This window comes from Perognathus longimembris, chromosome 1 (genome assembly GCF_023159225.1).
Source record: "Perognathus longimembris pacificus isolate PPM17 chromosome 1, ASM2315922v1, whole genome shotgun sequence".
NCBI lineage: Eukaryota > Metazoa > Chordata > Mammalia > Rodentia > Heteromyidae > Perognathus > Perognathus longimembris.
This window is the reverse complement of record NC_063161.1, coordinates 72,258,226-72,271,373: the sequence shown is the minus strand read 5'-3', so window position 1 is coordinate 72,271,373 and position 13,148 is coordinate 72,258,226. Positions and strand designations below refer to the sequence as shown.

The window sequence follows — 13,148 nt, the reverse complement described above, 5'->3', positions numbered from 1 at the left end:
TGAGTAGCTAGGATTACAGGCGTGAGCCACCAATGCTGAGCACAAAAAGAGTCTTTACTGACACTGACACCCCCTACTCCCACTTCTGTGTCCTCCCTTGTGACATATCATGTGAGACCATGTCAGACCATTGTCTGACATCAGAGAGAGGAAAGACCTATGTGCACACTCTTACCCAGTAAGGAGGGGGCACTCAAGCCTAACAGCAGGGTGGATAATTGTCAAATATCTTCAGGTTTCTGTTCAGAGCAAACAGAGAATTTGTCAGAATCCAAGTGGAATCATCTGGCCAACCCTTCCAACAGTAGCTAAAGCAGGGGAATTGGAAAGAAATGTTTTCTAAGTGTGGCTGTCTGGTGCTAAAGCCCATATATACGTTGTTTCCCCTGCAGCTAGCAAGGACCTGCCACCTTGCTTTCCAGCACCTGCTGTTTCTGTAGCACCAGAAGCCCAAAAGCTCCTCCCCATGTCTGGGCATTGACAGCCTCCTAGAAACAGGAGGGCTGTCCAGTGGGTCCTTCTGCTCATATGACTGGGAATGAGATTGGGTACAGGGACACATGCGGCAATTGTGTTTTCTTCCTTGGTGTATGGACACCTGTCCCTAGAGGTAACCTGTGTTGTGGACACCTTAGTGCAAACCCTTACCAATGTACAGGCAGACATTGACTCCCTAGAAGCCATGATCTTACAGAACAAGAGGGCTTTTCTTAGGCACACTCCATCCAGGGGAGCTTGTGTAATGCTTGTGGGCAATGGCTGATTATGGGAGATGCAGTCTAACACAGTCAGCCCACTAGGCCTCTCAGCTTTAACAACCATCTCTCCAGAATGGATTTCATAGGAAAGCTGCTGCCCATGGCTTTCCTGGCTCCCTTTCCTCAGGACCTTCTGTTTCCTCCTTACCTTTCCTTATTGGATTGTGCATCCTTCAGTTTCTCACCATGTCTTTCCTCTCATTTCCAGGCCATACAACTACAGATGATGTTACAGCATTGATTCCAGTCAGTGCCACCTGGCCTAGGGCCCCTCATCCACCTGGACCAAGGCTCTGTACAGTCTTATTCCAGAGCCCCGTTAGACCTGCCATGGCCTCTCAGACCCAAAACCCTCTGCCAGAACAACAAATAAATAATCAGGGACATCGGGCTGGGGATATGGCCTAGTGGCAAGAATGCTTGCCTCGTATACATGAGGCCCTGGGTTCGATTCCCCAGCACCACATATACAGAAAATGGCCAGAAGTGGCGCTGTGGCTCAAGGGGCAGAGTGCTAGCCTTGAGCAAAAAGAAGCCAGGGACAGTGCTCAGGCCCTGAGTCCAAGCCCCAGGACTGGCCAAAAAAACAAAACAAAACAATAATCAGGGACATCTCTACAGCCCTGCCCAGCTTGAAGCAGTTCCAAGAAGATGAGACCTCCGCCCCACTTGAACCAGGGCTAGTTTTGTTGCTCTGTCAGGGGGGACGTGGAAGAAAGTCCCTCTTATGGGGTTATGGCAGGCATAAAATCCCAAAGGCCAGGTGACATGAGGAAGTAGGTGAAATGTCAAACTACAATCCAAAGAAAAAGAAAATCAGCCACTCACAAAGCCCATGAGAAAGAAGAGACCCAATCAGACCCTACATTGTTACACATGAGATGTTTCTCCAGGTGCTAAGTGGTCCACAGGGTCCCTTAGCACAGCCAAATAAACCTTTATTTCCTACTATCTCTGATCAGAAAATTTTACCAATCGATGGCTCCAAAATCCACTTCCTACCTATGTGACTTCTGCACAGCTCCCTGCCCCCCTGCCTACCTGCCTGACCCATACCTGGTTCCCCCACACTTTTGAACTCTCTCCACTCCACACTTCCCTAACCTCTCCTTGCCTCTTTACTGCCCTCCCTCAGCCCGTCTCAGCTTCTGACCCTTCTGAGCCCTCTTCACTTCCTGACTCCTCTTTGCCTCCTCCTATATAGTCCTGTCCCTCTAACCTCTCTCCACCTCCTGACCACTCTCTGAAACCTATGCACTACCCAGACCCCTACCAAACTCTTTCTCCCTGGCCAATCCCTATCTCCAAGACCATATAAACTTCCCAGGCCCCTACCCACTTCCCTGAACCCTCAACTTCTAACCTTTACCTTCTTTTCTGACATCTTATCTCCCTCCTACCACTCTGTGTCCAGTCCTCTGCTCTCCAAAACACTCTTTCACAACCCTGATAACCTCCCAGCTCCTAGAACCTTGCATGTCTCCCACAGCTTTTCCTTGACTTAAGACTCTCCTGCTTGACCCCCTACATACCTTCTTGGCACATACTTTTTTTGATCCCACCCTCCTGGCCCCTCTCCATCTCTGGGTCCCTTCCTAGCCTCCCTGATGCCCAGATGGAATAAAAGTGGAAATAAGGCTGGGAATGTAGCTTAGGGGTAGAGTGATTGCCTAGTATGCATGAAGCCCTGGGTTCGATTCCTCAGTACCACATACACAGAAAAAGGCCAAAAATGGTGATGAGGCTCAAGTGGTAGAGTGCAAACCTTGAGGAAAAGAAGCTCAGGGACAGTGCCCAGGCCCAAGCCTTAGGACTGGCCAAAAAAATAAAAAATGGAAATAAGTCACTGTCTAGTGTGTTGAGACTGTTTCTCCTGAGTGGATGTGTCTATTGTTGCTGTCATCCAGTATAGACAGCAGACCATCCGTGACTCTCCAGGGAGATGGCAAGACTCAGCCATGGACTGGGGCTTCTAGGTTCTTAAACTAAGCAACCACCACCTTCTGTCTCCAGCAGGCTTCCAATTGTTATTGTGTCATCTAGTAAATTCTCTCATGCTTCCATTCTATTGGTTCACTTTTGTATAGACACACTGGCAGCTGGGGGTAAAGAGAGCCCAGTCTAGGGGCATCAGAACCCCACTGCACAGTGCCCATCCATAATGGCTGTTACTTTGCTGGGAACACTCAAGTCTTCAATTGTTTCACCATCATCCTCAAAAATGTGACTGGGGGGCTGGGGATATGGCCTAGTGGCAAGAGTGCTTGCCTTGTATACATGAAGCCCTGAGTTCAATTCCCCAGCACCACATATACAGAAAAGGGCCAGAAGTGGCACTGTGGCTCAAGTGGCAAGAGTGCTAGCCTTGAGCAAAAAGAAGCCAGGGACAGTGCTCAGGCCCTGAGTCCAAGGCCCAGGACTGGCAAAAAAAAAAAAATGTGACTGGGGTGGTGGCTTACTTAGGGCCCCATTCCTGCTAGGCAGGTGTCTTACCATTAGAGGTGTGTCCCAGCTCTATTTTTTGCTTTTTTTTTTTTTTCAGATGGTCTTTAAGTTTTACCCTGTGGCAGCCTTGGACTTGGATCATCTTACCTCTGCCTCTTGCGTAGCCAGGATTACAGGTTCACATTTCTATGCCCGGCTAACATCCATTTCGAAAAGGCATGACTATTCCATGCCTTTTCTTTCTTAGTCCATCACTCTCCCTCATTATTTCTACCCACTCTGTTCCTTGGGCTGGGGAAGCCGATGTGTGAAGCTCCTGCTTATTTATTCCTGGCCATTCAGTAAAGCTCTCCCCTTTTCATTCTTTTCAGTTACCGGCTTTTTCAAGGACTGCTGAATAATCAGACCTTTGCTCCTGAAGTCGCCAGGATGCTCCAGCCTCAGAGCGAGGACCACATCTCCCAGATTCCCGCGCGCCGGGGCCGCGCCACGTGATTGGGCATCTCGGAGGAGGGGTGTGGTGTGGAGGCGGGGCTTCCGGCCGGTACCTCTGCGGTTGCCAGGGGAGACCGCCGCAGAAAGGCGGAAGGAACGGTCGCCGTTGCCGTGGGGCTGCGCGGGAACGCTGGCGGCCATGGCGGACGCGGGGCCCGGGTATCGGGGCTGGTGCTTGTGTCCCGAGGTGCCATCCGCCACCTTCTTCACCGCGCTGCTCTCGCTGCTGGTGTCCGGGCCCCGCCTGTTCCTGCTGCCGCCGCCGCTGGCGCCCTCGGGGCTCTCGCTGCGGTCCGAGGCCCTGCGCAACTGGCAAGGTGAGCGGGGCGGGGCCGCCATGGCACCCAGGCCTCTACCTGGACGCCCCGGCTGGCGGCGCTGCCAGCCGACCCCCCGGGCTCGGGGACCTCCGGAGGGGCCTGCCCTCCTCGCCGCCCCGCCCCCGCGGCCCGCGTCTCGTCTTCATCGTCGCTGCCTGAATTTGTTCCCTTCCCGGTCCATTTCTCATTCACACAGGTGTGCCTAAGGCCCGGGGGAATTGTGTCACGTCCCTCCGGACAGCGCACCTTTCTCGTGCGGTTGTGAATGCCTCCTGCGTTTGTTTCTTAACCCAGTTCCCAGCTCTGGGAAGGAGAGGAGTGGGACGTCTTCTGCCTTTGAAGGGAGTGTTTGTTTTCTCAGTGGGAGAGAAATTTTGCAGACTAATTAAGCATATAAACATAAGAGGCCTTGCTGGTCTGCTTCTTCCTTCTTTTCTGGAGAGGAACAAGGGAAATCTGTATTGCTTCATCTGTTGTTTGTTTGCTTTTGTTCTTGCAAAGCTGGCTCCCATGCATTAATTTCATTTAATCCTCCCCAGCGATCTCGTGACATAGTCCATATTAAACTGTCCATTACTTTTTTTCCTTTTTTTTTTCACATCAGACTTGTAATGTACCCACGTCCTAACAAGGTTTCGAGGGAGGCACATGACACACTCGTGAGAACCCAATCATCACTCTTATGAACCGGAAAAGGATCTGTCCATTATTTTGTTTTTGTTTTTGCCAGTCCTGGACCTTGGACTCAGGGCCTGAGCACTGTCCCTGGCTTCGTTTTGCTCAAGGCTAGCACTCTGCCACTTGAGCCACAGCACCACTTCCGGCTTTTTTCTATATGTGTGGTGCTGAGGAATCAATCCTGGGGCTTCATGTATACAAGGCAACCACTCTTGCCACTAGGCCATATTCCCAGCCCCTCCACTATTTTTAAAAGAAAAATAAATTACCCCTTATTTGGATGGGATTGAGGTTTTATGTAGAGGAACAAAACTATTAAAAAAATATATGAGCCAGGTACTGTGGCCCAGGCCTGTAATTCTATCTACCCAAGAGGATGTGATCTGAGGATGGAGGTTCAAAACCAGCCTGGGCAGATAGTGAAGATTGTTGTTTTGTTTGTTTGTTTTTGTCCAAGATCAGGTACCTGATGATTTCACTCACTGGCTAGCTCTACCAACTGAACCACACTTCCAACCACCTCTTCCCCCGCCCCCACCATTCTCATCACCAATTAACCACCAAAAAAAGCGGAAGTGCAGCCTTGGTTCAAGTAGTAGAGTACCAGCTTTGAGGGGAAAAAAACTAAAGGACAGTGCCTAGGCCCTGAGTTTAAAGCCCCAGTATCAGTACCAAAAGAGAGAGAGGATTTGTGTTTATAGTGTTTTGAAACTAGAGCCTTCTGTCTATAATCTCCCAAGTCATAATGACTTTAGAGTCTTTTCACATTTATACTTGGAATTTCAGTTCTGGGAGGACTCGACAAATAAATGAAGTTATTCTTCAGATAATGAAGCCTTCTGGAACCAGCCCTGCTGAGGTATATGGCTCCCAAAGCCTGTTTCCCTGCTCAGATCCACAGGTCCCTTCCTGCCCCACAGTGCCACCTTGCGGAGCAGAAGCCAGCCTACACTGAATGCTCCTTTTGTCTTTAGCTGGAAGCTTCCTTGGGTGAAGGGTTTGTGAACAGTTGAGCAGGGGTTGTATAAGGGAAGCTTCAAAGGCTTCAGATCTAAAGCTCTGGTTTTACAATGAGGAAACAGGTGGACTTGGATATGGACCTTGAAGTTGACTGACCTCAGTCAAGATCCCACTCCCCAGTCTTTAGACTCCTGTGTACAATATTCCTGTCACTTCCAGCATCCCTCTCCATTCCTGTAGTGATGTTTATGTCTCAGGAGGCTGGGATCTGACAGAAAAGTCCTTAAGACTGTTATCTCCAATTAACCACCCAAAAGCTGGAAGTGGAAGTGTGGCTTAAGTAGTAAGCATAGCAGCTTTGTTTAAAAAAAAAGCTTAGGGAGAATGACCTGGTCATGAGTTCAAGGACACACACGTGCACACACACACACACAGTATGCCAGCAATAACCACATTAAGTACAATTCTTGGTTGTCTCACTTGCACATAAAGCTTGTCTGTTCCTGTGAGATTGGACAAGTACATTCAAGGAAGACTTCTGATCTCTCTATCCACATTGATAATGAGAGCTTTATCACCAGAGCTGCAAGGGAATTCATGGCTCCTTTTCCTCAGAACAGCCTCTGTGGAAGGAGGGCTCAGGGTTATAGCCAAGGAGACACACAGATTGTTCAGGGACACCCACTCAGTCCAACCTGAAGCTGGTACAGTTAATCCGCATACTGCCCAGTGAGTCACATCAGTATCAAAAGTATACAAAAAAATAGAATTACAAAACACCTTATAAATCAGAGAGCTCTCCCTGTGTAAAAGCATTTTATTCACACCTAGACATTTATGATAAGACTGGATCCACACCTAGCAAGAGCAGGAATTAGACCTTTGCGCTTCCATCTCCTGCTTTTCACCAGCTTCCTCTCCTAGATGACTTAGAACCTGCCTCTCCCTGAGAGCAACCCGCCCCCTGCCGCTGATCCAGCTCTCTCTCTAGTTTACAGGCTGGTGACCTACATCTTTGTCTATGAGAACCCAATCTCCCTGCTGTGTGGCGCCATCATCATCTGGCGCTTTGCCGGCAATTTTGAGAGGACCGTGGGCACTGTCCGCCATTGCTTCTTCACGTTGATCTTTGCTGTCTTCTCCGCCATCATCTTTCTGTCCTTCGAGGCGGTCTCATCACTGTCAAAGCTTGGGGAGGTGGAGGATGCCCAAGGGTTCACCCCCGTGGCGTTTGCCATGCTGGGAGTTACCTCTGTCCGCTCTCGGATGAGACGGGCCCTGGTGTTCGGTGTGGTTGTGCCCTCGGGACTGGTGCCGTGGCTCCTGCTGGGTGCCTCATGGCTCATTCCCCAGACTTCCTTCCTCAGTAATGTCTGTGGCCTGTGCATTGGGCTGGCATGTATCCTTTCTGCAAGGGAGTTGGAGCAGCATGGGGAACGGGGGTGTGGGGGGGTGTTCATGGGGCAAGTATAGACTGGGCTCCCACAAGGCGTCAGGCAGTTCACCTTCCCTCTGGGGACCAGAATCTCCTCATCTGGAAAATGACAGCATCATCTTCCTATGCCAGCTTGGCAAAGCCGGTTACCAAAATAGGCCAACATTATTCTTGTTTATAAGGCTAGGAACGAGGCAAGTGCTCTATCACCTGACTCATGGCCCCAGGCCTTTTTGCTTTCCTTATTTCTCAGATAGAGATTGTGCTTTTCCCCCAGATTCATTCTCAAATTAGGAGACTCCTTCCTCTGCTCCCTGCTTAGCTGGGATCAAGCCACACACATGGCTTGTTTGTTGAAATGGGGTCTTGCTACCTTTCTACCTTGAGTTCTGATCTTCCCAATCTCTGCCTCCCTAGTAGTTGAGATTACAGGGGTGTGCTACCCAGCCATGGCCAGATTTCTTTTTGTTACGATAGCTAGTTTCAAGTGGGCTGAGAACACTGCATTTCTCTGCCCTTTAAATGTCCTGCTTGGCCTTTTCCATGTAGTATAATTTTTTTTTTTAATCTGCTTGGGTTTAAGTCTACAAGCTGGCATTTATCCACACACTTACCACTTCTGGTTCTGTTCCATCTTTTGTTTAGATTTAGGTTTCTACAACTTTCTGTCAGCATGAAGACTTTCCTTTAATATTTCTTTTTTTTTTTTTGCCAGTCCTGGGCCTTGGACTCAGGGCCTGAGCACTGTCCCTGGCTTCTTTTTGCTCAAGGCTAGCACTCTGCCACTTGAGCCGCAGCGCCACTTCTGGCCATTTTCTGTATATGTGGTGCTGGGGAATCGAACCCAGGGCTTCATGTATACGAGGCGAGCACTCTTGCCACTAGGCCATATCCCCAGCCCCTCCTTTAATATTTCTTTTTTTTTTTCTTTTTTTTTTTTTGGCCAGTCCTGGGCCTTGGACTCAGGGCCTGAGCACTGTCCCTGGCTTCTTCCCGCTCAAGGCTAGCACTCTGCCTCTTGAGCCACAGCGCCGCTTCTGGCCGTTTTTTCTGTATATGTGGTGCTGGGGAATCGAACCTAGAGCCTCGTGTATCCGAGGCAGGCACTCTTGCCACTAGGGTATATCCCCAGCCCTCCTTTAATATTTCTTACACAGCAGGTTAGTCTTCAGTCTGCATGTGAGGTGGAGCTGAAACCAAAGTTAATCTTGTATTTAAATTGGGCTCCTATCCCCACCCCTCACATCTCATACACATATGCAAATATTATAAACTCCAAAAATTCCCAAATCTGGGACACCTCTGTCTTGGCCATTCTGCCTAAGGGATTCACAGCTGGACTCAGGCCTTTTAGTCCAGGCCTATAATAGATGCCTCACAGCTGTTGTAGGCTGACACCTTGTGGCTTTGAAGTCAGGGGTAGGCCACAGCACAGTAGGGGACAGGGTCGGGGATGCTGGGGGAAAGCTGTACACCAAACTCTTGGGACAGGAAGGCAGGGCCTCTTGGGGGCGGGTCCATACTGGCATGGACAGGGAAAGGGTGCTGCCTTGGAGGCATGGGGTGGGAGCTGTGACCCTATGGAAGGGGTTAGGGTCTCCCCAAGTGCATTTAGCTCCTCATCCCTCTAGCTGCCTCCATTTGTACTTAACCTGCCCACCTCAGATGGGCTCACCTACTGCTACTCCTTGGATGTCCCCGAGCGAATGGCACTGAAGCTGGACCAGAAGTTCCCCTTCAGCCTCATGAGGAGGATATCCATATTCAAGTATGTCTCAGGATCCTCGGCTGAAAGAAGAGCGGCCCAGAGCCGGAAGTAAGTGACAGAACCCACTCCCAGGCCTGAGGAGGGTGGCCCTGCTCCACGGTGGGCATAAGTGACAGGGGTGGCCAGACTTGAACACCTGTGCAAGGTAGGGGCTGGAGACTGGGGACTTAGTAGTGGTTTGGGAAAGCACTGGCCTAGCATGCAAGGCCTTGGGTTCCATCCTTAGCACTGTAACCAAAGAAAGCAGTGTGAGGCCAGGCTCAGTGGCTCATGCCTGGAGCCCCATTTACTTCAGAAGGCAGAGATAGACAGGATCGTGAACAAAAAGCAAGAGCTCTATCTCAATAAACCAAACATGTCTGTGGTCTCAGGTATGTAATGGCTATAAGGAGGAGGATCATTGTCTCACTGTCTGAGGTCAACCTCAGGCAAAAGCATGAGACCCTATCTGGAAAATAACTAAAGGCAGAAAGGGCTAGGGTGTGGCTCAAGTGGGAGAGCATCTTTCAAGCAAGCACAAGGTCTTGAGTTCAAACTCCCAGTATTGTTAAAAAAAATAATAAAGAAAATGTATGTGTATGTTTTCTGGCTGCTGCCATGAAGGAAGAAGCCCAGTGGGAGCTGGGGCAAGGCGAGGCCTTCCAGGCTGGGGTGATCCTGAGTGTCCCTGGCCTGCCTCGGGGTAGGCCATGCTGGGCTGAAGATCAGGCCCGCAGCTGGGGAGTGTTCCAGGGATGGCTGCAGCCCAGGGCCTGACCTGGGGTCTTGGGGTTAGGTTTACCATTTTCTAGCTGGGCTCATTTACTTGGGTTTCGGGGCCAGCCTCCTGAGTCCATGTGGCCTTGCTCCTTTCTGGGGACCTGTGAGTGCTGTTTCCAGGAAACAGGGAGTCTGGCTACACCAGTGACCCGCTCACCAACCCTTGGCCCCTGCCCTGGGTTCACGCTGCCGCTGCCACTGTGTGCCCCACTGGAGTCTGCGTCATGCGGCGGGACCTGCCTGTTCTCCACCAGGCCTCTGGACGAGGGGCCTTGGCAGTGGCAAGTTAGACACTGTCAGTGCCAATTCTGTCCTCACATAGTCACAGCAGAAGCAGAAGCTGCTCCTGGCATGTGTGTGCATGTGTGATGATCCTGGGGCTTGAACAGGGCATGGACGTTTTCCCTAACCTCTGTCTTTCTGCCTACCTGCCTTCCTTCCTTCCTTCCCTCCCTTCCTTCCCTCCCTCCCTTCTTCCTCCCTCCCTCCCTCCCACCCTCCTTCCTTCCTTCCTTCCCTTTCTCCCTTCCTTCCCATTCTCCCTCCCTCCCTCCCTCCCTTCCTTCCTTCCTTTGCCAGTCCTAGGACATGAACTCAGGGCCTGGGCACTCTTCCTAAGCTTCTTTTCCTCAACACTAAGCACTCTACCACTTGAGCCACAGTACCACTTGCGGCTTTTTCTGCTTATGTGGTACTGAGGAATCAAATCCAGGGCTTCATGCATGCTTGGCAAGCACTCTACCACTGAGCCACCTTCCCTAATCTTTTTGAAGGCTAGTGCTCTACCACTTGAGTCACAGCTCCACTTCTGGCTTTTTGGTGATTAATTGGAAGTGAGAGTCATGGACTTTCCTTTCTGTGCTGGATTTGAATTGCACTCCTCAGATGTCAGCCTCCTGAGTAGCTGGGGTTACAGGTGTGAGCCACCAGTGTCAGCCTTTGAGCATTTTTAAAGACTTGGGGGTGGGGGTGGGGAGTAGCTTTGGAAATTATGGGAACTCATATACTCCTTGCACTTTGAGCAAGACCCCAGGTCTGAGTGGGAGAGATTGCAAAGTGCTGTGTGGTTTTAAATGTGGCTGTAGACTCAAGGACCTGGGTTCCAGGGTGCACTGCCCCATTAGAGGACAGCTGCCAGCCCTGGTTCATTACCCCTCATGGACGGTTCTGCTCTCAGGGACCCCTGGACAAAGTTCTGTGCCAAATCACTCCCAAGTCTGTGCCACGTGGTACCAGGTCTGCCCCGGCCGGGTGGGGCCGGGAGGACACAACAGAACATTGCGTGTCAAGCGGCCTGCTGTTAGGGGGTGTTGCGACATGCATGTTTATTTTGGACATCTGGACAGTTTTGTCTTCCCGGTTGCTCTTATTGAGAAATGAGTTTTGTTCTGTTTTGATTTGGGGGTGTTTTTGAGACAGGATCTTACTAACTTTGCCCAAACTGACCTTGAACTTGTGTTCCTTTCCTCTCTGCCTTTCAAGTAGCTGAGATTAGAGGCATACACCACCATACCTGGCCTGCAAAATTTTTATTGCAAAGGGGAATGTTGGTCTGTACCAGGGCCAAGCAACTGATTAGGAATATAAGGCTTTGTGTATGTGTGTGCCAGCCTTGGCCTTGAACTCAGGGCCTGGGCACTGTCCCTGGGCTTTTTTGCTTAAGCCTAGCACTTTACCACTTGAGCCACAGCTCCACTTCCAGCTGTTTTCTGGTTAATTGGAGGTAGAGTCTGTTGGATTTGCCTGCCAGAGCTATGTAATCTCCAGGTCTCAGCCTTCTGAGTAGCTTGGATTATGGCATGAGCCACCAGCACTCAGCTCTCAGCAAAGGTTGAAACCCAACTATGCCAATTCAGTCCCAAGGCATCTATAGTATTGAGGTTTACTCAGCACCTCTGGAACTTGGCCCTTGGTGTTTCTGCCATCTCAGCACATGGTGTGGCAGGATCCCTGTTGTCTGAGGCAGTGTCTTGGCTATGTCACCCAGGCTGCCAAGCGCTCTGGATCCTCCTGCCTCTAGAGCCCAGAGATTACAGGTGTTTGCCACTAAACTCAACCATGCTCCAGTCTTCAGCTTCAGTGCAGATGGTTCCCCCACAGTGCATCAGCTCCTCCAGCTGGTGAGCCTTGGCTCTGGAGGCTGCAGGTGGTGTGACCCAAGCCTGGCATTGCTGTGTTGGGGCCATGGATAAGCCGCATCTCTGGGTGGGATGGCTGAGTGAGTTGTGTGAAGGGTCAGATGTGAGTTCAGGAGCTGTGCCACAGGAAATGTCCTGCGCCTATGGCCATCTGGAGCTGACCCAGCATGCCTGCGCCCGGCTCCTGGGGAAGGTGAACCTGCCTGCTAGTGGACTGATGCTCTCTCTCTTATTCATTCCAGGCTGAACCCTGTGCCCGGCTCCTACCCCACCCAGAGCTGCCACCCGCACATGTCCCCAAGCTACCCTGTCACCCAGATGCAGCAGGCCAGCAGTCAAAAACTGGCTCCCTGGCCAGCCTGCGCTCCTGGACACACACCTAGCTTGCCTCCCTACCAGCCCACCTCTGGCCTGTGTTATGTGCAGAACCATTTTGGTCCAAACCCTAATTCCTCTGCTGTGTACCCAGCCTCCTTGGGGACCTCCCAGGGGACACAGTCCCCCACCCCCACCTGCAGCCCTGGTACAGTACATTCTGGGGCACTGGGAAATCCCAGTGCTGCGGGCTCCAAGGAATCCTCCAGAGTGGCCATGCCCTGAGGTGGCACCCACCTTTCTGGACAAGAAGTATTTATTGAGTCCCTCCATCTACCAGGCTCTATGTGGAGTACTGTCTCAGCTTGTTTACACTCATGTACAGTTTATTGGCCCAGTGTTAAGATGGGGAAAGTGAGGCACTGCCATGGCCTGCAGGCTCCAGTGACAGCTGGGGTCCTTGACTGCAGGCCCAGCTCCTCCTGGCACCCCAGGAGGAAGAGGGCAGGGCTGCACCCAGTCCCTGCCCGCCTTCCTCACTGCCCTTGTGCCCAGTGCTCTTGGTTGTAGTGTCTGTGTGTTCGCAGCCCCAGGCCTGTGCCCTGTCCCCAGCTCACCCAGATGTGTTACTATCACCATGTCTGCTACCTTTATATAAAGAACCTGCCCTAACCTGCCTGCCTGCAGCTTTTTTGTGCTATCTGGGAAGGGAGCCAACACCAAGGTTTGGGCTTTGGCAGTGCCCACTGTGGTGGCAAAGAGGTAAGGGACAGGGCTGGGAATATGGCCTAGTGGCAAGAGTGCTTGCCTCATATACATGAAGCCCTGAGTTTGATTTCTCAGCACCACATATATAGAAAAAGCCAGAAGTTGTGCTATGGCTCAAGTGGTAGAGTGCTAGCCTTGAGCAAAAAAGCTAGGGACAGTGCTCAGTCCCTGAGTCCAAGCCCCACAACTGGCCAAAAAAAAAAAAAAAAAGAAGGTGAGGGACAGACTTGATCATGCCAGCAGCTCACACCAGAGGGTCAAAGTGGTAGCTGTGCTGGGGAGAAGGGAGGTGGAGGGTCAGGCAGCCAG

At 51.2% G+C, this 13,148-nt stretch overlaps 1 protein-coding gene and 1 non-coding gene across 2 annotated transcripts; one reads left to right on the top strand and one right to left on the bottom strand.

Annotated features, from left to right (window-relative positions):
• The first annotated feature begins 3,771 nt into the window (after positions 1-3,771).
• Positions 3,772-12,743, top strand: Rhbdd2 (rhomboid domain containing 2). Its single transcript, XM_048369016.1, has 4 exons — positions 3,772-4,015; positions 6,648-7,055; positions 8,757-8,907; positions 11,999-12,743. The coding sequence occupies exons 1-4, from the start codon at positions 3,838-3,840 to the stop codon at positions 12,354-12,356; spliced, it is 1,095 nt and encodes a 364-aa protein (XP_048224973.1). The 5' UTR covers positions 3,772-3,837; the 3' UTR covers positions 12,357-12,743.
• On the bottom strand, positions 4,617-4,717 carry LOC125341815. The gene has a single exon (XR_007209085.1). It is a non-coding gene; the product is annotated as a small nucleolar RNA U13 (small nucleolar RNA).
• Positions 12,744-13,148: the final 405 nt, after the last annotated feature.